Source organism: Theobroma cacao, chromosome 4 (genome assembly GCF_053813885.1).
Source record: "Theobroma cacao isolate CCN51 chromosome 4, ASM5381388v1, whole genome shotgun sequence".
In the NCBI taxonomy this organism is placed as follows: domain Eukaryota; kingdom Viridiplantae; phylum Streptophyta; class Magnoliopsida; order Malvales; family Malvaceae; genus Theobroma; species Theobroma cacao.
In genome coordinates this window covers 965,069-988,355 of record NC_142642.1, presented here as the reverse complement: position 1 = coordinate 988,355, position 23,287 = coordinate 965,069, and the positions used below count along the sequence as shown (strand labels likewise).

The window sequence follows — 23,287 nt, the reverse complement described above, 5'->3', positions numbered from 1 at the left end:
AATAGGAGTGAAAGATGCCTTGTCAGCTGGAAGGAGAAAATACGACGTCGTTTTTTATGTACTGTCATTACTCGTTATTAACTATAGAGCGGCGCCTAAGCAGAGGCAATTGCAGCGGTGGAAAAAGATGGCATGGACAGCCAAATTTCTGCTTCCGATTAGACAATCAATTTCTCAATCCCGGCAACTATGTAAGTTTTATCTAACAAAATTCTCATTTCTTTTTATATATTTTTAATTTTTTTAATTTATCACTGTTTTTTTTCCCTTGCAGTTCATGGAAAATTTGGACCTTTGAGAACATGGGCAGAGAGTATGGAACCTACACTACAAAACAGGGTCTCAAAGTTTGAGTATAAACTAAATATACACAGAAAATATGTTCAAGATTTTTGCTTACCAGGAAAGTTTTGTTTTGTTTCGTTTTTACATGATTTTTCTTTGCTGTTGTAGTTGCCTGTTCATGTAAATTTTGCTTTTTTGATTGAATTTTAGCGAAATTTGACTGTTACCCATTTTACTAAACTTGCAGCTTTTATTGATTATTGGTTTTACGAATACCCTTTTTTTTGTTTATATGAATTTCATTGTTTCTGGATTATTTTCTCTCTGAAGTTATGTTATTTGTAATTGTTGAACTGGTTTGTAGATTAAAAATTGTTCCATGCCAATGTTTATGACTTGAAGGAACTGTTTTCTGAGTTTTGGCACTGAATTTTCGCCTACAATGAACAAGGTTGATGAGTCACCTCAGAGAATTTGAATCTCATGATTTGAAGCCATTGCCATAGATCTCATGGAAGTAGCCATTTTTGCACTCATTAGTATGATCAAATTGCTTCTAGTAGTAGGTGTTTCTATTCACAAATTGCTAGTGCATGCTATTTTTCTTATGTAGCAATCCTGTCAGGTTTTCTTTGAAGTAGCAATCTTCCTAAAGCTGCAGTTTAAGTTAATTTGAAGGCTGATTATTATTTTCTTTTTGATTGAGGCATTGGTTATCATTGTAATAGTTGGTTTTTTGTTTGCTCATGATGAAATTTGGTCCTTATTGTTGAGAATCCTTCTTGATGTTGGAATTGTTCCAGGAAGTAGAAATGCCAGAAGCATTTTTGGTGTATCAGTTGTATTTGGAGTTGTCTACTGTTGGCCACGTTTTACATATGCGATGGATGGTAAGTCAATTGTCTGGTATAGTACCAACTACCATGATTGCAAACTATTACTTTTAGTTACACATACTTGTTCCTTGTCCTTTGATACTTGTTCTTACTGGCCTGCATGTTTTTAATTTCAACAATGTAGGTCTCGACATTTTGGTAGATGATTATCATATAGAGTCATTTGATGCTTCAGAAGGAGAAGATGATCGTCACAAACTCTGGATGTTAATGAAAAAATTATGGCTGCCTGTTTTTTTCGTATTTACTATCTTGGTGAACTGGGATAATCCCTCCGCAGTTGCAATTAGAGTCCTTCTTTTTCTCCTCAGCACCAAACCAAGCCCTTCATCAATTTATCTTTTTGTTGAAAGGGTTAGAAAATCCTTTCTTTGACTTAGTTGCTTGGATCTAGCACTTAAATGTTAGCAGTAAGCCTAATGAGGAGATTTAATTTATTAAGCTTGAAGAGTATTGCATTGTGAGCATACTGCTGGGAATGATTGTAATACAATCTGCATCCTGGTGTCAGCGTGTCTGGCTCCATAGGCTGAAGATGGATGTCAGATTTATAAATGCTTTATATACTTATTTTGAGCATATGTGAAAGTGAAAATTATAACTAATACAACTTTGCTATATGTTGATAAATATGTGTGATGATCATCATCACCAGCAGTCCAGATCGCCTTCATTTTTTAAATGAGTTGGTACAACTACGAGGATGATAGTATTAGCGATTGATTGAAGAGCAATAAAGACCAATAGGGTTAACATTGTGGCCAATGAATCAGGCATGACTCCAAATTGAGTAGTTGAGTGGATGATGCTATAATCCCTTTTTGCAAGGAAAGCCCACCCCAACCCAGCACTTTACAACTTTGCTTGATGCCTAAGGTAGTAGGTCTTCTTGTTGAACTGGGAGGTGAAAAGCAGGGGTGCCTTCTTATTAGAGATGATGATTGCTGCGACTTGAGTTTCATTGCCCTGTTATTGTATCAGAACTCTGATATGATTGCTCTAGTCCTTTTCTAGTTATAGAATTGGGTTGGAATTCACCTTCTAAGTTGCAATCTGATAAAGTGCCTCATGCATTACAACCTTTTGACTGCAGTTTTGATTTTGCAGTTATGTCACGGATATATGCACCACAAACCTCATTTTTACATATATAAGGTATGCTCTTATTCTTATTGCTTTATTTCTTTTAATGCTTGTTAAAGAACAATTGTTTGAGGTTTAATTAAAGATTCTTGTTTTAATCTGATATTTTCCCATTTAGTTTCAATAAATTGTCTGTCATCGGCATGGAATTTTTTGCCAATTATCATCAATAGCGAGCGAAAACTAAAGTTGCCTCACCAACTACCATTCTGCTTGTAGTTTTACTTCTTGGCTGGGCTTTATTGACTTATTCTGACAAGGATAACATTTCTCTCCAACTCCTATCGGCATGTGAACAATGGAATTTTATGGAAAGAAAATTATTTGTCATCTGATAACAGGAATAATCACTGCAATGAGTGTCTAGTCTAGAATCTATTCATGGTGTAATATGCTGGATTTGCTTTTAAGCTGCTTGTATTAAATGACAACTACTTTACCATGCAGTCACTGCATGCCAGCAACGTTGAAGTCCAAGATTATAAGCTTCTCTGCATTGCTAAAGTTGAAATTGGGGACCAGAAGTTACGTGTAATTGGGATTCTTGGTGGTTGGTGGACGTTGCCATCATCACTGGGTATATATTTCCTTGATCAGGAGCAGTGCTCTAGTTCACCACAGAGATAACAAGGTAAATTGAAGTTCAACTCAAAGTAGCCACTATTTAAGGTAGGATTCCTAATGTTTAGCTTCAAGCACTATTGTTTATTAAAAGGCATTCTTTTACCTGTGTTCTTTGCTTACAATCTATTTGAAGAACCCTTTGTCCTTTACATTGTTAATTTCTCCCTTTCCATGCTTTTATTTTTTAACATATGCGTTGTTTGCACTGCAATATGAAACAAAAAGATTGCATTTAATGGTCTCTAGGTGCAAAAATGGAAACGCACAACCTTATCTGGAGGATTGACCCATAATATTCCTTTGCATTAGCCATTACCTCTAATTCGATGAGGAAATCCTATTACTCTTGTACAAATGTTCCTATTTGTACTTAATGGCTGTGAACCAGACTAGATGGCACTTCAATATATAGTTCCTTGCAACTTTCAAAAAAAAAAAATATTATAGTTCCATGCAGTATTTTCTGCTTCAATGTTTTCTTTTTCCTCTATAAATACAAGATTGAGACTTGATAAACCCAATCATTACTTTCCTGGGGGTATGGATCATTTACATTATAGATAATAAACATTTGAGTTTTTTTCAAAAATATTCCTTTTACATAAGGTGTTTTTGAAAATAAAATCTTTATAATTTTAACTGTTTTTAACCAATAGAAATTAATTTTGGACAAAATTACTCTTAATGAAATCGACCCATATGTGTAGGTCCGCGCCTCAAACCGACTCATATCTTTTGAGCGTTTCTCATAATACCATTCATCTCTGAAGTATTCATTACCAGAAAGGAAAACTTTTAAGCATTTTGGAGTGGTTTTTGATTAAAAGAAAAAATATTTGAACGTTTTAAGTATTTTGAAGTATTTTGGAGTGACTTTTGATATATAAAAATTTTTTTTTGAGCATTTTAAGCATTCTACGGCAAGTAGGTATATTCGTTGATTACGTTGGTAAGTGGAATATGATGTATTGTTTGAAGTTATTGATTTTGTTAAATGAAATTAAGTAGTTTTGGTGGTTTTTAGGCATTCCATAACCGATTTTTGGACATTGTGTGACTAGTATTTAGACATTATGTTACTAATTTTTAGGTATTGCGTGACTGGTTGATATGACATTGCGTGATTAGTTAGTAAAACATTACGTGACTAGTTTCTAGACATTGTGTGACTTATGCATTGCCTAAAAATTAGTAACTCAATGCCTAAAACCAGTTATGTAATGTTTAAAATCAATAACGTAATTTCTAAAATCAATTTGCACCTAAGTATTTGGCTCATTGGTTGATGCATTATCTCCTATCTATAGAGTAGGGTTCAAATCCCTCTCTCTCAATTATAAAAAAAAATAATAATTAAGTCACGCAATACTTAAAATCAATATCGTAGTGCTTAAAACTTAGTAACACAATGCCTAAAAACTAGTAATACAATACCTAATAAATAATTAATTAATTTGCTTGCTCGCAGTCAGGCTTAAGTTATCAAAGTTATAACTTTCAACTTTGAGGTTCTATGTATAAACTAATAAATCTAAGAACCTAAAACATATACGTTGATCTCATTTCTGTTCTTTAGGATTGCGAGATGGACAGTATTTGACAAGATAGAGAAATCAGGATTTAATTTTAAAATTTTTATTTGAATGGCGGAATAGAGAAAATCGAAATCGTTTTAATTTATCTAAAATTGTTTAAAGGGTATTGTTGTCAAGTTATATTAAAAATTGACTAAAAATAATTAAAATTATAATGAAAAATATTTTTAAATTAAGCTTTTGAAGAGAGTTATTTCTCACAATTTTTTCTAAACATTCTAACAAGCTTCTACTAAATATTGTCACCAGTTTGTATCAGCACACGATTTGTCTCATTTTTTCAATTTCTGATCTCTTTCATCTGAAACCAACTTTAATAAATATTATTTATATGTCTTCCCCTCTTCATCTTATACGAGCAGGCGATAATCTTCATCAGCTGAATTTTCACTGAAGGAATATGGACCACAAAAAATGCCTCCCCCTCGACGAAAGTGTATTAAGGTGACTGGAAGGGTGCATACTATCATCATAAGGCCCATGAGAGAAATGCTTGTTTGTGTCGAGAATGTACTCCCTGAGAATAACAGCATCTGTGTCACAATAGCCCCCAGCGCCCCTCCACTTCCTGTCATCCCTGATATCACTCCCAGTGACCTTCAACCATTGAATTGTAATATCCCAATTACTGTTAACTGTTGTCTTTACATCAACAATAAATGCTAAAATATATTACTTTTTTTCTTCAACATGTTTGTTTGTTAGAACAGTTTAAAGACAATGGTGTTTCAGTTGGTGACGGCACTCGCTAAAATATTGATGGTCTGTAGGCAATAGAAAATTGTGAAAAGTCATCATAGCAAACAAAGTGTACTAGATCATACCTTTTGGAAACGAAAGGGACAATCCCAAACGTGAGGCCAGAAGATGCTTGAACAAACACAGAGAAGGCACACATCACAGCAACAGAAGCCCCCAGGGAGTTGAGTCGCCCCAGCAATACACACAGCAAGCCAGCCACCGTCTGCACCACCCACAAGCCCCATAGCCTGCCTCTGATTCCGAACGTCTTAGCCAACCGATCAGAAAGCACCCCACCCGTTGGCCTTGCAAAGCTGTTTGTCAAAGCAAAACAAGCTGCAATCGTACCCGCAACCTCTAGATTCACTCCGAATCTATAGTAAAAGTACTGATCTATAACATTATCCATTGTGATCTCCACCCCAAAACAATAACCATATGTCAAACCTAGTATCCACCCTCTATAGTTCAACAAGCCATGAAAGAGAACTTTAAAGAAGTTGTCCTTTGGCTTGTTGGAAGCCTCCCCGGAATCTCTATAGTTCCCACAAGGCAGGTCTTGGCCGTAAACCAGGACCAATATTGCTGTTAGAGCCTGGAAAGCAGCAGGAACAACAAAAATGACACGCCATGCAGTATTTTCTGGTACGTTAAAGGATTTTACTAGGGAATATATCAACGGCATGACTAACTGAGCCACCCCAGCTCCCATGTTAGCCCACCCAGCTGATACTCCGTTAGCAAGGCCAACGACAGAGCTAGAAAACATTGAGCTCATCCAGAACTGGTTAGCAACAAAGTTAGCCAAACAAAACCCTATAAGAAACCGAATGAGAATGAAAGAAGTTGGCGACGAGACGAAAGCCGTGGCTAAAACAACCGGTGCGGTGATGAGAGAGAGTGAGGCGGAGGCGATACGTGGGCCAACAAGGTCGCATACAGGTCCCATGGCAAGGCGAGAGAAGATTGAGCCAACGAAAGCAGCTATGCCGGCAGTGCCTACGTCAGTGGCGGAGAGGTTAAGGTCATTGCGGATAACTGGTATAAGGGGAGGGATGGAAAAGGTGGAAAGGAAACAAGCGAAAAGAGAGAGCCATGCTAGGTGAAAGGCACGCATGTGAGGTGGTGAGGAGGACAGTGGGTGGAATTCAGTTGCTTTGTTATCAGAGTCTACAGGCAGAGAGAAGGGAAGCTTTCTCGTGGAACAAGGTTCCATGGAGGTAAGGATATTCTGGTTTTGCAACAGAAACAGAAATGTGTTTAATGGTTTAGAGAAGCTTTCTTGAAGTTCTTTGCATTGATAAAGATAAGCCAAGTTGGGTTGTTCATATTGGACTACACGGCTCCTTTAACGTTTTGTCGCCAGTCATTAATGGAAGTTAATATCTCATCTCTGTCATAATAATGGAATTGTTGCTAAAATTAAATAAGTGGTAATTAATTAATAGCAAGGATGTAATTATTATCTCAATCAAATCATGGCCCTCTTATGGTAAAATAACTATGGGGCATGCATGATTTTCATTTGAGATCAATATTTTTTAAAGATTCGAACTCTGTTTTTTAAGTAGAAAAATTATGCATTGGCTATTAAATTATATGTTTGGGTACTTTTCATTTGAGATCGATTGACTAGCTTTATGTTTAATTATTTTTCTTACTGTTTTCTCCATTTCAGAACCTTGAAATATAAAATTTCTCCTTGAAATATGAAGCCCTTTTTCCAAACAGTGAACCAGTTTATATAATTTGTGGTTTGGCAGAGGATAATGACATGATAATGTATGGGGGTAACAGAAGGAAAAGAACAAGCATGGTAGGTCATAGCATGGCATCATCCATCGATTCTACGAAAAGTTCCAGCGTTTGAGGAAGTAATGTGGCCTCGTGCATGCCTTTTCATGGTGGTTGTCGTATCACGTTTGGCTATGAATTTTGTCTTGGAGGTCTTAATTACAAGATGCAATCAGTCATTAAGTTTCATTATATTCTCTAAATTCATCCTTTGCAACTCTTTTGCATACTAACAGAACATGTCTTCAAGTCATTTTATTGTTCAAGTTTTTATATTCTAACACTATTATTTAAAGTTAACATTTTAGATATTTAATTGACCGATGTATAATAAGAACAAATTAATTATTACATAATCTAATTAAGTTAATAGGTGCTGTAATTTTTATCAAGTTTTATTCTTTTTTGCAATTTCTCTTTGTTGCTGTAATTTGTGGGATGGCTTTGCTGCTAAAAGACCATCCGGTGAAGGTAACATGCAGGCAGGCATTTAGATAATTTAGGTCCCAAACATCTTTTTCAAAGAAATATATGCCCTTTGTACAAACTTCAAACTTGAGAAGCAAAATTGTTGAGTTCTTTTGGTTTGACGCAGACATTGGATTGGAGGCGTACATATTTTGAATTGAGTTTATATTTGGAATATTATTTCTGTTTAAATTTTATATATTATTAATAAAAATTTTAAAAGTAAATATTTATTTTAAATAATTTATAAATTTATAAAGTGACCTTTTATAATTAAATGATATTATATATATAAAATAAACCTTTTTGAATTGGAATATCAAAATTAATTATTTCGTATATATAATGAGAGTGAATTTAATTTAAAAAGACATTTAATCGATTAAAATTTAAGTAAATATATATATAGCTTTATGAGATGTGAGTATGGAGCCTTACTGTGTTGAGAGAATCATTGCTTGTTGTGATCTGGGGTAGCTGCTATATGGGGTCCAAAATCAGGCTGGCATGTGGGCAGCCACCTAAGGCATATCAATGTGAAAGAGATACATTCATTTGAGCAAGGCATTGGATGTGAAGCACCTTCTCAACAATCTCTATGTGAATTTCAGGAATAAAGGACTGGGTGGGCATAGTGATACAAGTATGAAGCTAGATACAGGGGGAATTTTTATTTCTTATTGTTATTGCAATTATTTAAGTTAGAGTATAGTATAGGAAACATAGATCATTTCAAAGTGTAGTTATTATTATAATTAATCGGATTATCGGAACAAGTTTTATGGATTTCAGAAGTATTTTTCATGGATTATCAACGAATTTTAACAATGAAAAATAATTTGTGAAAAAAATTGTTAGTAAATCTTTGATGTTAAATAAATATTTGATACGAACCAATATTTTCAATTAAAATTTTTGTAGTAATTAATCGCATCAACTTATTATCGATGAAATATTCCTTCAAAAATTTCATTTGAGTTTTCATTTTTATTTGAAAAAAATCCATTTGATGTTGTTTAATTTATTTCAAAAATTCCGAATTATTACAGAAGGAAAATTTCCATCAATAATGAATGATTTTCTTATATCAAAATTCTCCTTTTAAAAAATGTATTATCTAATGTCATATATAATTCATACAACTTTTGGAAAGCATTCAATCTTGAAATAAAAGTGAAAATCCAAGCAATTCTTTTCTTGAATAGATGTGGTTATTTTTATAACCAATATGATTATTAGCTCCACTTTTCAATCATAGGACCACATGATGCATGCAAATATATATGTGTATATATATATATATATATATATATATATATATATATATATATATATCCTTTTTAAATTGTGTTTAATTAAAAAAAATTCAATAAACATATTAGGTTATGCTTATTACTTGTATTTTTTTAATTTAAATTAATTTTTTTATTTATTTACTAGATTTTGATAATTTTTCTTCATATAAGTACAACATATAGTATACATAACCTATTAATTAATAAAACTTTAAGAAGAATTTAAAGAAATAAAATATGTATGCCACAACATTCTACTTTCTTTTTAATGAAGTGTTATAATTTACCCCAAAATTCATGTCGTTTCCTCCAATTTTCCCGCCACATTGAACCATCTTCCCTATAAATACCCACCAAATTTTATCAAACACAATTTTTCCAATCCCATTTTCGTAGCATGAACTCTGCTTTGAAAGCCCTTTTCTTAACTGATCCAAGAAAAAACTTCAACTCTTATGTTCATAAATGTGCTTCTTTATTGAAAAATTTCTCAGACAAAGGCTTAGTCTCAGGAGGAACTCTCCTCCATAGCCTTTTATTTAAAAAGGGTGTTTTTTCTGAGAGATTTATAGCTATCAAGCTATTAATAATGTACCTTAATTTTAGGAAATTACCCGAAGCTAATCAGATTGTGAAGGAGCTTGATGGGTTTGATTTAGTTGTCCGAAATTGTTTGATAAATGCCAATGTTCAGTGGGGAAATTTAGGCGAAGCTCGAAAACTGTTCGATGAAATGCCTGAGAGAAACGAGGTTTCCTGGACGACGTTGATTTCAGGTTTAATGAAACATGGAAGAGTGCAAGAATCAATGTGGTATTTTGAAAGGAACCCATTTAAGAATGTAGTCTCGTGGACCGCGGGAATCAGTGGGTTCGTGCGAAACGGGTTCAGTTTTCATGGTCTGAAGCTTTTCGTAAGGTTGCTTGAATCTGGGGTTAAGCCAAATCAAGTTACTTTTACTTCTGTAGTTAGCGCGTGCATAGAGACAGGTGACTTCGAGTTGGGAATGAGTGTTGTAGGATTGATAGTTAAAACCGGGTTTGAGGATAATGTATCGGTCTGTAACTCTTTGATAACGTTGTGTCTAAGAATGGGTGAATTTGATTTGGCGAGGAGGCTGTTTGATCGCATGGAAACTAGAGATGTTGTTTCGTGGACAGCAATACTAGATATGTATGTGGAGCTGGGGGACTTGGGAGAGGCAAGGAGGATTTTTGATGAGATGCCGGAAAGAAATGAAGTTTCTTGGAGTGCAATTATTGCTAGGTATAGTCAGAGTGGTGACCATCGAGAGGCTTTGAACCTCTTTCGACAAATGGTTCAACTAGGCCTCAAGCCAACTATCTCTTGTTTCTCTAGTATTCTCAGTGCATTGGCTAGCCTTGAGCTTTTACGAGCAGGGAGGAACATCCATGCACATGTTAAGAAAATTGGGATTGAGGGAGATGTTTTCATTAGTAGCTCTCTTGTTGACATGTACTGTAAATGTGGGGAGACTGAAGATGGACGCTTGGTTTTTGACTCAATTGAAAAGAAGAATGTGGTTTTATGGAATTCTATGGTTGGTGGGTACAGTGTAAATAGACAAATGGATGAAGCCAAGAATTTGTTTGATCACATGCCTACTCGAAATAATGTCTCTTGGGGTGCTATAATTGGTGGCTATTTGGAATATAAGCAATTTGATAAGGTGTTTGAAGTTTTTAATGAGATGCTTTTGACAGGGGAAATTCCAACCAAGCCCACTTTCTCGAGTGTGCTTTGTGGCTGTGCAAGCGTGGCCTCGTTGGAGAAAGGCAAGGATCTCCATGGAAAGATTGTAAAACTTGGGTTCCAAAATGATGTTTTCTTGGGCACTGCCTTAACTGACATGTATGCAAAATCGGGAGATATTGCGAGCTCCAAGCAGGTCTTTGATAGAATGCCGGAGAGAAACGAAATCTCATGGACTGTGATGATTCAAGGACTTGCAGAAAGTGGTTTTGTGGAAGAATCTCTTGCTTTGTTTGAAGAAATGAGAAGAACTTCCTCTGTTGCTCCTAATGAGCTCATGCTTTTATCAGTTCTATTTGCATGTTCTCACTCCGGGTTAGTTGATAAAGGGCTCCAGTTCTTTGAAGAAATGGAGAGAGTATATGGTATAAGGCCAAAGGGAAGACACTACACGTGCATGGTGGATATGCTGTCTCGATCTGGACGCCTATACGAAGCTGAAGCTTTCATTAATTCCTTGCCATTTCAACCTGAAGCCAATGCATTAGCAGCTCTACTAAGTGGTTGTAAGACATACAAAAATGAGGAGATAGCAGAGAGAACAGCTAGGAAACTTGGTGAACTAGCAGAGAAAAGCTCCGCTGGATTTGTCTTGTTGTCTAACATATATGCTTCAGCTGGGAGATGGATTGATGTTTCAAATATTAGGAAGTTAATGAGGGAGAAGGGATTGAAAAAGAGTGGTGGCTGCAGTTGGGTTGAGGTGAGAAACCATGTACATTCTTTTTATTCGGAAGATGGAACACACTCAGAATCAGCTGAGATTTATGATATCTTGGAGCTCTTGAGATCTGAAATGCTGGGCTCCTAGAAATATCTTCTCTAACTGACACTCTCACCTTCCCCTGACTTGCTGAAATGATCTAGATTTCAAGGATGTTCTATGCTGTAGAATAGACCATTTACCTTTTCGAGAAAACGTGCATTGTCATCTTTCGAGCAGACAGTTAAAGGGCTGCAAATAAGGGCACATAATTGTATATCGGTTGCAGCTGTAGCATAAACATCAGAGAGACAAGTTTGGCAGTTCTTGATGCAAAATCAGAGCATATCAAGTCTTGTGTCTAGTCTCTCTACTTATACCTTTGTCCTCCAAACTAAGTTAAGCCATGAGGGGAAAGGTTCGCCCTCTTCTCAGCTAAAGAAGTTTTTGAAATTTTGTTTCCAAAGACAAGAGAGTCCTGGTTTCAATTGAAGAAAACCAGGGTTGAATGGTCTGAGCATGCAGGTGGAGGGCTGCATGCTAGGTGAAGTAAGAAGATCACAGTCAAATATTCATCACAGATGGGAGATTTTTTTCCCCAAATCTACCCCTTTACAGGCTTATCCTTCGAAGACATGTCGAGTAATTTTGACTCCAGCATTTTATACTCATGCTGGGCATCCTGTAATTCACTTTGAAGTTGCTGCACCTGCAACAATTGCAAACGAGGATGAGATAATGAAAGTGAAGCCAAATCAAGGCTGCGCAGTGCATATATTTTTCTTGTGTGAGCAGATGTATATAACTTGAAGTTAAGGTGTGCCAAAAGTTGACCAAATGAAAAGTCTTTCCAACTGGTTTACCAATGCATCAATCAGATTGCTTTTTTACCTTCATGTTAAGTTCTTTTTCCCTCTTCTCTAATTCCAATAGCCTGCAAATCACGCAAGAAATCAGCTAAGATGATGTATACTAGTTATTTTGTGAAAGTATTGGCAGGCAGTTGGGATGCAAGTCAGGCCAGGCTCTAGGTTGTCTAAGCATAAACTATCTATCTTCATTTTCAAAAGCTTCCCACCCAACCTAATACCATCTCTAGGAAAATAACAATAAATTGTTGAAGTGTTCTACTCACTGTGACCGCAGCCTTTTGTTTCTTTGCATCAAAATTATTTTCTCTGAATGTTCCACTTCATTCTTGATTCTTTTTTCAGGCTGTCAACACAATATGACGAGGAATGGTAATAATGATCCCTCATCCAGTAAATCAACTGAATATGAAATAATGGGTGGAGAGAACAGTAATAAGATCCATGTTCAAGTAAATATAAGTAAAGCAGCAGAAAAGATGTCTGCTAGATCATGAATCATTTATGCACAGCAAACAGTTTTACCTGAGAACTTCCAATTAACCCAGTGTGAACATCATTCCGCAGAACAATGATATGATATGTTCATAAGCCCCTTTTCCACCACTCACAATGAAGAAAAAGATGGGCTGCTGAAGAGTGTAGACAACACACTAAAATGGTAAACAGTAGAAACTGCTATCCCATCATGTTCCTAGGTACTCAGACTGATCCTTGGAGGCTAACACTTATGAAGACAAGTTCAAACATCATCGTCGACGGATATGGTTTTTACTTCCATAAATAGTTGAAATTAAGTTACACAGGGATGACTCGGTAAAATTAATAAAACAGTTGTAGAAAAGAAGTTACAATGAAAGCAGCCAGATAGACATTCTATATCAGTTAACCTATTCTAATCTCATAATATAAGCTTGATGATATTTTCACCACAACTGAACTTTAAGAAAGAGATATTTCTATAAACCTGCAATTCTCCATGGTGGACAATATCAGTTTCTGGGGGATTAAGCTCCTTATTCTTCATATTTGAACCTGTTTAAGATAAATAGGAACTTGTAAGATATGCCAACAAGTCATCCACATCAACTTATTGGTGCCAGCAACAAAAAATTCAAGCATTTGCATCTTTGTTGATAATTTTTGATAGGTTAAGCACCTTGTTGGGACCTGGTTTGGTTTAAAGCAGATCTCTTCCTTTTTGGGACCACAAAATCTGGCAAGTATGCCCGAGAAGACAATGTTACTTTAGTTTTTCTCCCTGGTTTATAACCAATCAGTTCACAGTGCAAACGCCTGCCAAGATACAAAAGTGCCATTGACACGTTAGTTCACCAGAACATAAGAGATCCAGACACATTTGAGGTGACATTTTTCATTAGAGCCGAATGAATTCAAATCCAGGTGAATTTAAATTAAAAGAAAAGTTTATAAAGGACTTCCGGTTGATTATGATATCTTGAAAGTTACAAAAATTATGATATTAAAGGAATTGCCTTCAATCCAACCCTTAATGATTTAAATAAGTTCACCTTATATATTGGAGCAAATGCCTTAAATCAAAAACCAAATAACAATTTTCCTTGGGTGTTCAATAATGGTGGAGGTAAGGGGCAGTTCAATGCTGAGTATATTTGAATTTCTTTCACCTTTTTGACTTATTAAAAAGTTCCAATGATACCCAATGTACTCACCAATACTCCTGTGTCATTAGCTTTAAGCGGTCATGAAGCTTTCGAGAGAGGGAGGTTTTCTCAAAATCTTGCTTATTGTGAGTTGGCTCAATAAAATTTGCTTCAAGAACACCTGCAACACCCATAAACAAATCATCAGCTGCTCACAACAATTTGATTTGATTTAAATGAAACCCCTTGAACAATTGAGACTAAGCACATGAGCAGCTCTCACCCACAACACCTCTTCCCCGACTGCCTGTTGTAGTTTTACGTCCATGCCAAAATGGCTGCATGGACAAATTGAAGATATGAGAAGACCAAGAAAAGGATGAAGCAACTAATATGATGTGCATATGCAACTAATATGATGTGCATATATATTAATAATCTAGTTAAAGCTTAATTAGAGAATTACGTCACCAAGAAAACTTAGTTGACGAGACTTTACAGTCTCCCTTCAAATTGAAAGGTTTTACGATTTTATTCACGAAAAACATCTCGAAAGTAAAAGTTTAAATCTCTACATATATACTATAGTAGGTTTTTAAAAATTTTCAACGTGGATTTGAGGTGTTATAGAATTGAGTAGTTGAAATTGTGATATCTTATATCACATATGATATGAATATAATTACTAAAAATAATATAAAGATTTAAAACAATCATTACTAGTAACTTGGAGTTTAAGATCTTAATTATCGTTGGGCTAATGGTGCTTCAGTTTGGATTGTTATAATTGATATTTGATCGCATGTATTAGCCCAATGTGGACTTTCACAATTTGCTGGTGAAGTCTCGGTCCTATAGAGTGTACATAAATTGTTATTATAATGTATGATCTTGATGAAAATATAAAAAATTTGAAAAGATAAGATAAATAAGATCATAATACCTCATTTCATATCGAATGTGCGTGATTGTTAAAAGTCATATAAAGATCCAAGATAGCATTTAGACATGAATCACTTTGTTCTTTCCCAGGGGTAACGTTTTTACTTACCTCAACTTTCAATATACCATGAAATTTCAAAAGCAAAAAAGTTTATAAAGATCCAAGACAATCATTACTAGTAACTTGGAGTTTTAAATCTTAAAGGTCACATGATTTAAGTTTGAAAACTTGTTAGGTTAACGGTGCTTGAATCTAGGTTATTACAATTAGAATCTGATCATGTACCAATCCAACGTAAACTTCTATAATTTGCTGTGCGATCTTGATCCTATAAAGCAAGTCTTGATTATAATTATAATATGTGACCTTTCTAAGAATATTAAAGATTTGAATGGATAGAACTGTAATATCTCATTTCACATTTGATGTGCGTGATTGAGAAAAGTTATAAAAATTTAAATCAATTATTATTGGTAACTTGAATTTCAACGTTTAAAGCTCACATGATTTAAATTTGAAAAATTATTTGGTTAGTGGTGTTTGGATCTGTGTCACTGTCCGATATACAATTCAATCAAGCAAATCCAAGAAAAGGGACAAAAAAAAAAAAAGGGACACACAAGCTAAACATATCAAATGAGTTTAAGGCTGCAACAAAATGATGAAAGGTTTTACCAATATAAGGCGGTTCTTGTGGTAGATGCAGTAACCATGAATGTTTACGCTAGGAGCTTCCTTCACAAAACCTATGGTAGTAACAACTACAGCCTGAAAAATGCAACCATCAGCCACAGGCAGCCATCGATGGCTTCAATACATGCAAGCACACAATAACGCACAATATTCTGCACAGACAGAGCACAAGTAGAGAATCTAGCACGAACCTCAGTGTTACCAGTCTGAGGCTTATATACTATGAACTCACGATATATGAGATCATCAGCAATATTATGGTGCTTGACAAATTGTCCACGTAGTATAACATTGAAGCGCGATGGTAGCCGCAGATATAGGATCGATAAGTATGCCTGTAAAGCTTGAAGGAGTAAGTAAAAGTAAATTTGTTGTCAAGATCAAGATGTAAATCTTAAACGTACACGAAGTGAATAGTGGTATCTGTTGGCTACGTGCTGATCAAAGCTTTGTTTTGTGCTGTCACCTCCCGGACATATTTTTGGGTGCCCATGGATACGAATATCCTGCAACAATCGATCACACAGTGCTAAACCATCAAAACATTATTGCAATTGCTACTTCAGAAGGAAATAAAGGCAAAGGGGTGAAGGAAACCTTGGGATCAGAATCAAAATCTAGCTCCATATCCCCATCATTGTTTAACCAAAGATTGTAGATAACAATTTTTGTTCCATGATGGCCTACATCATCAAACTGAGAACTGAGTTAACATCATCATCCAAAACAAGGGAAATGAAAAACATGATGGAACATAAAGCTTTAGAAAAGTGGGAAAGTCATGACATCTGCAACAAGAACCACAAGAAAACCGCACCCTTCAAGCCTCAGATACACAACATCTTTTATCAAAATCCCACAAGGCAAAAGTAAGGAACCTATGCTCCTTTGTCGACTGTATTAAATGAACCAATTATTCAATCTTCATAACTTTGTGCAGTGATAACACTCAGTTGACAAATTAAGGATACCATTTTGTACACAGCCATCCAAATTATGACAAACCAGTGCCAGTAAAGGATCACCTTCATCACCAGCGATTCAACTGCACAGCCACCATCACCTCTGAAGCCAGCAATCTGTACTATGGGTATAAAGGCCCAACAAGACATTTAAAAGAATCTATATATTTTTTTTAGTGTTGTGGTTGTTCTACAGCTAAACCAAATCAAGATAGTTCCTGTTTTTTTGTTCTTTTTGGTTTTCACACAGCAAGTCTATAACTAAGCAAAAGTGAAGAGAAATTTTAATACCATTTGTCATTGCACAAACATCTGATTGTAAAAGGGAAACTCTTCTAAAGATTGCACAAATATATGATTCTAATCAAGCAAAAGTGAAAATTTCCTAATTAAGCTTACTTGATTCAGAAGTTCCTCTTCCGTTGAATAAGGAGACCACATCAACAACGTTGAGAGGTTTGAAGCAAAGTGTTCTTTGGCATGTTCAGGTATGGGCCCAAATGCTTTAGTTGATGAGTTATACTCGTAATCCACCTGTGTAGTGAGAAAGATTTAACAGTGAGTTTGAAGGCAGGAAATGACCATATTCGAGTACAATAGCTTCAAGGTCTCAAATTACTCTTAAGGAAACCAAGGTAGAAGTGAAGCATTACTTTTAATTTTCTCAAAAATATCAACAAAAAGGAAGGTGACTTTAGTGCTTCCAACAAGTTAATGACCTCCAAATCTAGTCCTCCATTTTCTTTTGTTAGCCAGGATATGTGCATATTTATCTGATAGAAAGTAACATTTCTATACATAAAACAAATTTTGATGCAGAAAATAAGTTTGACTTATCAGCTTGGCCAGTTTTCTATTCTCCAGGGAGACAATTCTCAAGTGGATAACCTTGACTTCTTGCCTGTGTTTAACTAAATAATAATTAACAGGGACATGAGTTTTGTGAATTGATTACCAATGTGCAGTTTGCAGATGAAGGAGATAGACCACCAAATATCCATAGAAATTAGCTGCATAAATGATAACTTACCATTGGTATAACTATCCTGTCATAACCCATTTGTCTCAGAAATGTATAAGAGAGGAGTCCAACACTTTGAGTCATAGTACTGCACAAGTTTATACCAACAATAAACAAAGGATCATAAGTACTCAGACAGCACATGAGCAGGTGTTTCATATGTACATGAAAAATATTAACCTTTTGTCCAGTCAATAAGAAATTTAGTTGTACTTGGACCCCCACTATTCAAAACCAGACTCTGATAGTTTATCATTTTCTTTAGACTTGTATTGAATAAAAAAATACACAGTTAAAAACTAGGTATTAAAGAAGGACTCATAATTAGCAGAAAGTTCTTGTGTGCAATGCCAAGCAATATTAGCCATAAAGGAGCAGAATTTGCTGGTTAGGATTCCAAGTAAATATCAGTGCAAGAAATCAATAGAGACATTCATGAAAGCCCAAAGTTAAATTTCAACATAAGATGACTGGTTCTGTATTAAGATGGTACCAATTTTCCCTTTCCTTTTCCCCATCCTTTTAAGTTTTACCCTCTCTTTTGCCTCCTTGAAGCAGGATGTCAAGCATAAAATATTTTAGAAGCTTTTGAAAATAAAGACAATAGACCTCATTTTCATGTGACGAGTGAAGACTATAACATCTGCTCCCACTCTCATAGAGCCAGTCTTGAGACCATTTCCATCTGAAATTCCACAATCCACCAATTAATAGAAAAAAAAGAAAAGGGGGGGGGGGGGGGGGGGGGGGGGGGGGGGGGGGGGGGGGAGAGAGAGAGAATTGCAAAGCAAAGACCATACACTGTCCAATAGCATGTTTCATTTTCTTATCTGAAAATCCAAAGCTCATACAAAGCCTTATAGCTTCTGGGTCCATTCCACCACCATTATCTTTATTGAAAATTCAGTTTGGAAAACAGAAAATTGAAATGAGAAAACTGTAAGGAGCAGAAGAACACAACTAAGATTTCCTAATAAAATCTCAACACTATTTAGAGTGGGTGGAAGAAGTACCTTGGATTAACAAAGCTGGACTCTCATCCCGAGGATTTGAGATTTTGTCAACATGAACAAAAGTAGCACCATTTCGTACCTATACCATAGAGCCGATGTAATACACATGGACACAGGTGCAATTAACAAGAATGAGAAGCCTTAATGCTCTTACGCCATGTTCTCTTGGAGATTCTTATTTTGTTTTCTCTTTATTACGTAAGGTCACTGGTATGCATGCATAATTCAGAATAAAATTTAATAGAAAGGAAAATAATAAAAGGAGCACATTGTTGACAACTAAGCAATGATCAATCTCCTTGCCAGCATAGAATACGAGAACTTCAGGCTGAATTTGAAGAGCTCAACATCCTCTAATAATTATGTTTCATAGTACAATGTTCTTAACCTGATCATCCAACCTGGTTGTGACTCTTCTGCCAAATCAAAATTTTATAACAAGTTCTGATAAAAAAGTATACAAAGGGAACTTACCTCATCAAATGCATTATCAAGCAGCTCAGCTATGGCTGCCAAAGTAAGCAACAAAAGGCAAAACATAAAGGAAGAATAGAGACAGAGGCAAAAAAACATATATTAGCATTATATTTTATGGATAACATTACAAAAAGAAAACAAATAAAACATATATTACAAACGAACGTACCACCAAAGACCCATTTATGAGAGGTGGCATTGGAATGAAGGAACATTGGATGTACACGAAACTGATTTCTCCCATCTGTCAAACAAGATCATAAAATAAAGTTTCTTAACAACCAAAATAAGGGAACAATCATATTGGTGAGAGCATGTACATACAAGCATGCTGATGGTTATGTTTCTTAGTTATTCTATCAGTTTTCATCATCCCATACATGTTGCAGAGCATATAATATGTTGAGACAAGCAAGTGGCAGCCAATTACCTTGCTTTGCTGCTTTAAGCTTCGACCTGTCCCCCACTTCATAGTTCCCAGATCTCCAAAATTGCCGACAAATTGGTATAACACAGGAAGCAGCAGGCGAAGATGAAAGACATAATTCATTAACTGTAGAACCCCCTTGATATGGCACACTGGAGTTACTATTTCCAGTTCTACAAGCCTCTACGTCTCTGTTCTCCTCTTCTTCTTGTATCATAGATTGAAGGTTCGAGTTCCGATGTCGACCTCTTCCAACTTGATCATTATCTATGATTTGGGGTGGTCCAAAAACTGAACCCAGGTCCTTTCTCCCACTCTCTGCATTCGTCTCTTTGGTCACATTGTCACAACTTACATCTACGACGTTTAAAATGCTCATGTTGAGCTCTAAAGAAGAATATACGACGAAATCCAACGAATGTCAAGAATGCTGCAAAAGGTAAACAAAAACGAAGCAGAGGAAATAAATAACAGGCCAGGGAAACGAAAGAACATTAAGCTCAAACAGTTTGGGTGAGTGTAAGCATGGTATCCGTAGACTACAAATATGAATACCAACGAAGCAATTATGTAGTCAACAAAGTAATTTAGTTAAATGAAGGCTTGAAGCTAAGAAAAGCAGTCGTGCACCAATAAATCCAAAATGACAATGTTGCATCAACAGAAACAAATCAACTTTGATTTCCCTTAGCAAAAACATACTACAGACTTAAATTCCAAGGACCCATATTCGCCAAAATCAAGCTCCCATGAAAACCAGCTCAGATAATGAAAACCGAGATGCATGCTTTTCATGCATGCAAGAGTAGAGGAAATCAAGAAAAGGGTAGTGAAAATTGTATTAAAAAAATTCTAAAACAAAGCAAAATCATCTGAAACAATAGTAAATGAGAGAGGTAAATAATAAAATAAAGAGTACCAGTAAGATTCTTCGTGGACTCAAGATTCATTGTAGGAAAGCAAAGTGTAATGATTGCTACTAAAAGAAAATGTAGAACTAGAAGGAAGAGGTCGTTGTAAAGAAAAGTTGACGGAAAATAGAAAATGGTGGAGATCAAAGCGAGTAAATCTGTAAAGACAGTGAGAGAAACCCAGAAATAATGTTTTTATATTGGTTGGTAGGGGTGGTATTGCTTCTTACACAAGGTGTAGGTTGGTATACTCTGAATTTTTTTTTACACTATTTTATAGAAATTCCATGTTCACTTAAATAATATGGATAAAATTTGAATTCAATTTATTTATAAAAACATCCAATATTAAATCAAAGCTGACATTATGAGAATATTTTCAAAGTTTAGGTTGAATTCTCTTTAATTACATATTTTTGTATTTAGACAAGTTTTCTCATAAAAATCTACTCCTCCTTGATAATTGTGCAATTTTAAAGGCTTGCAAAGATTAAATTTGGCATAATATTAAAAAAATTACTTAAAAAATTTAAATAAGTTTTTATTTTTTTATTACGTTCAATCAAGTTTTTACATTTTTATTTTGATTTAAATAGACTTTTATAATTAACGATTAACTATTTTTCTTAATCAAAATGTCACTTGTCATAAAAAGATGAATTCAGTCCATACGATTAAAATTCAAAAAGAGGTCGATTAGTTGGAATTTTTTGATTGAATTAAACAAGTTAACTGAATACTCACCCTTACCAACAACTCTATTTTGCAAACACCTTTAAGGAAGCAGTCATCCACTCATACAATAGACCTACAACTTTTAATCCACCTTTCCTTATTATAAGCTTTGAAACATACATAAAACCTCAAAAGCACTACCTACCTTTTGCATTTTTTGTGTCCACTTGAATTTTAATTGGGATCCCTAGATTACCATGCATCAACTTTAATGCATAACCTCACAACCTACCATTCTCCTATATGCAATTAACTCCTTTCTCATGACTCATAATCCTTCTAGTCCTCTAATATATGCTCACTGTGGTATATATTTTTTAGGTAGTGTTTGGTATGAGGAAAGTGAGAGTATATTTCTTATAATGTGTCAAATTAAATTATATTGTAGTGTTTATTTGCAACAAACCACTACAATGTAAGATTGTAATGCAATCACATTACAACTTAAGGATGTAATGTGATTCCAATCCAAAATCAATGCAATCACATTACATTGCATTCTGCAATGTTATTAAAGACATTTGCCTTTCAATTTTATTACTTTGTTAAAAACATTTTGTAAAGTTAAAATTAATAAAAAAATTAAAATAAAATATATAATATAAGAATTAGAAATCAAAATAAAATAAAATATAAGAAATTAAAAATTTATATAATAAGGTAAAAGAAATTAAAATAAAATATATAATACAAAAAATTATATTAAATAAATGAAAATAAAATATATAAGATTGTAATAAAAATTGAAAATAAAATATATGACATTAAAAATATATTTTAAGAGTTGATATTATATAAAAATTAACAATAAAAAAATACAAGTATATTAAACTTGCATTTTAATAAATAAGGGTAATTCTGAAAATTAATATTACATTCCCAATAAAGTATTTGTAAACCAAATGCTGTAATGTTATCTTTCCTGCATTTTAATTATTACTTTACTTGTATACCAAATACTGTAATGTTATTTTTCCTGCAATCACATTACCTGCAATCACATTTCCTATAATCACATTGCTTTGTAAGATACCAAACGCCACCTTACGTTTTGTTGCATAATGTCTTTAAATTCTTAATCTTCAAACTTGGTTAAGATAATATCTTATCCTCGAAATGTTTAAAGATGTATTATATCGAAAACAACTTATTCTTGTTGCTCCTTATACACCTAAGCTCATGGTGATATGTCTTAATACAAAAACAGTGACATCTAGACTCGCAGCTTGCACACAACCTTCACAACCCTCTTTGCAACTTACTTTAACTTTATGTGATTTATTTGTCACAGACCTTAGTTGCACACCTTTTGCAAATGCATATTCTTAAATTGCTTGTTATTCTTAAATCTCATACATTGATCTTATATTGAAATGACACAGTTAGGATCACACTTAGATCCCAAACATTTCTTCCTTGTAAGAATCTTATCATTAGATTGGACATCATTGGAATAATATCTAAGATCATCAGAGTTCACGCACTCACTCTCATTTTCCTGATCCTCTTCTTCAATACTCACCCTATCACACTCATCATCACTTGCGTGTCCATATTCACCTTCCAATGACCTTTATTTACCATATCAATAGCATTTTCATTTACAGCATTAGATGGAACTAGAATAGTTGTGTCTTCTAAGTCATCACTTTGTTTACAACTTCTTTGTTTAAACTTTTTTAATTTCTTGGATTTTTGTATCCTTACTTTCACTTAAACACTCAACATCAACTAATAAAGTATGTCTCGATTTCAAGTCATTCCTTATCACCACATTATTATCTTCATCATCAACTTCAACATCAAGATTATTCATTGTCTCATGGGCTTGGGGCCCATATACGACATCTATGTCTTCATCGACATCAACTTTGTTGTTTTCATTGTGATCAACCCCAATATTGTCCTTACCTTCCACATCATTCTTACCTTTTACATTTTCATATTAAAGGAGAAAAAGAGTGTCATCTATAATATCAGACACATCAACTACTTGGTCACAATATAAATCTACAAAAGCCCATTTTGTCAATATACAAATTCAATTTAAGTCACTCTCATCATCATATACCACCATCAAATTGTTGAAAAACTCCATCTGAGGGATTCTAAGGTAAATAAATGGCACATTTAAATACCTTAATTCTATAATAAACCTTTTATGTCAAAAAAAGAATAACATATGAAGATCAATTTTAAATCTAACATGCATGCCATTCAAATAGTCCATTTTCAGAAAATATATAAATTTTCCACCATGGACAATTCCAATTGAATATATAACCTCAGGTTTA

General features: G+C 34.5%; 4 protein-coding genes across 7 annotated transcripts; 2 read left to right on the top strand and 2 right to left on the bottom strand.

Moving 5' to 3' along the window:
* The first annotated feature begins 86 nt into the window (after positions 1–86).
* LOC18600809 (uncharacterized) lies at positions 87–7,317 on the top strand. 4 transcript variants are annotated; one of them, XM_018120158.2, is made up of 7 exons: positions 87–191; positions 275–407; positions 1,093–1,175; positions 1,306–1,535; positions 2,289–2,336; positions 2,772–2,955; positions 7,048–7,317. In XM_018120158.2, exons 1-6 carry the CDS (start codon positions 128–130, stop codon positions 2,949–2,951), a joined length of 738 nt encoding a protein of 245 aa, XP_017975647.1. In that variant the 5' UTR covers positions 87–127; the 3' UTR covers positions 2,952–2,955; positions 7,048–7,317. The 4 variants fall into 4 exon arrangements, with proteins under 4 accessions (XP_017975647.1, XP_007031545.2, XP_088662098.1 ...); XM_007031483.3 differs by lacking the exon at positions 7,048–7,317 and adding an exon at positions 4,906–5,232; XM_088805972.1 differs by lacking the exon at positions 7,048–7,317 and adding an exon at positions 4,906–5,232 and having other exon boundaries at positions 2,772–2,993.
* On the bottom strand, positions 4,453–6,574 carry NRT2.7 (high affinity nitrate transporter 2.7). Its single transcript, XM_018120157.2, has 2 exons — positions 5,368–6,574; positions 4,453–5,140 (listed from the first exon to the last, which is right to left on the bottom strand). Exons 1-2 carry the CDS (start codon positions 6,498–6,500, stop codon positions 4,894–4,896), a joined length of 1,380 nt encoding a protein of 459 aa, XP_017975646.1. The 5' UTR covers positions 6,501–6,574; the 3' UTR covers positions 4,453–4,893.
* Positions 7,318–9,158: 1,841 nt separating the features above from the next.
* LOC18600807 (pentatricopeptide repeat-containing protein At4g14050, mitochondrial-like) lies at positions 9,159–12,191 on the top strand. The gene has a single exon (XM_007031481.3). It carries the CDS (start codon positions 9,239–9,241, stop codon positions 11,423–11,425), a length of 2,187 nt encoding a protein of 728 aa, XP_007031543.2. The 5' UTR covers positions 9,159–9,238; the 3' UTR covers positions 11,426–12,191.
* LOC18600806 (protein MICRORCHIDIA 6-like) lies at positions 11,922–19,726 on the bottom strand. The gene is made up of 17 exons (XM_018118947.2): positions 19,351–19,726; positions 19,090–19,164; positions 18,918–18,952; positions 18,444–18,522; positions 18,231–18,320; positions 18,040–18,115; positions 17,440–17,518; positions 16,809–16,943; positions 16,045–16,143; positions 15,852–15,953; positions 15,639–15,782; positions 15,430–15,522; positions 14,095–14,149; positions 13,881–13,992; positions 13,346–13,482; positions 13,154–13,221; positions 11,922–12,026 (listed from the first exon to the last, which is right to left on the bottom strand). The coding sequence occupies exons 1-17, from the start codon at positions 19,724–19,726 to the stop codon at positions 11,922–11,924; spliced, it is 1,860 nt and encodes a 619-aa protein (XP_017974436.2).
* Between the last annotated feature and the right edge of the window lie 3,561 nt (positions 19,727–23,287).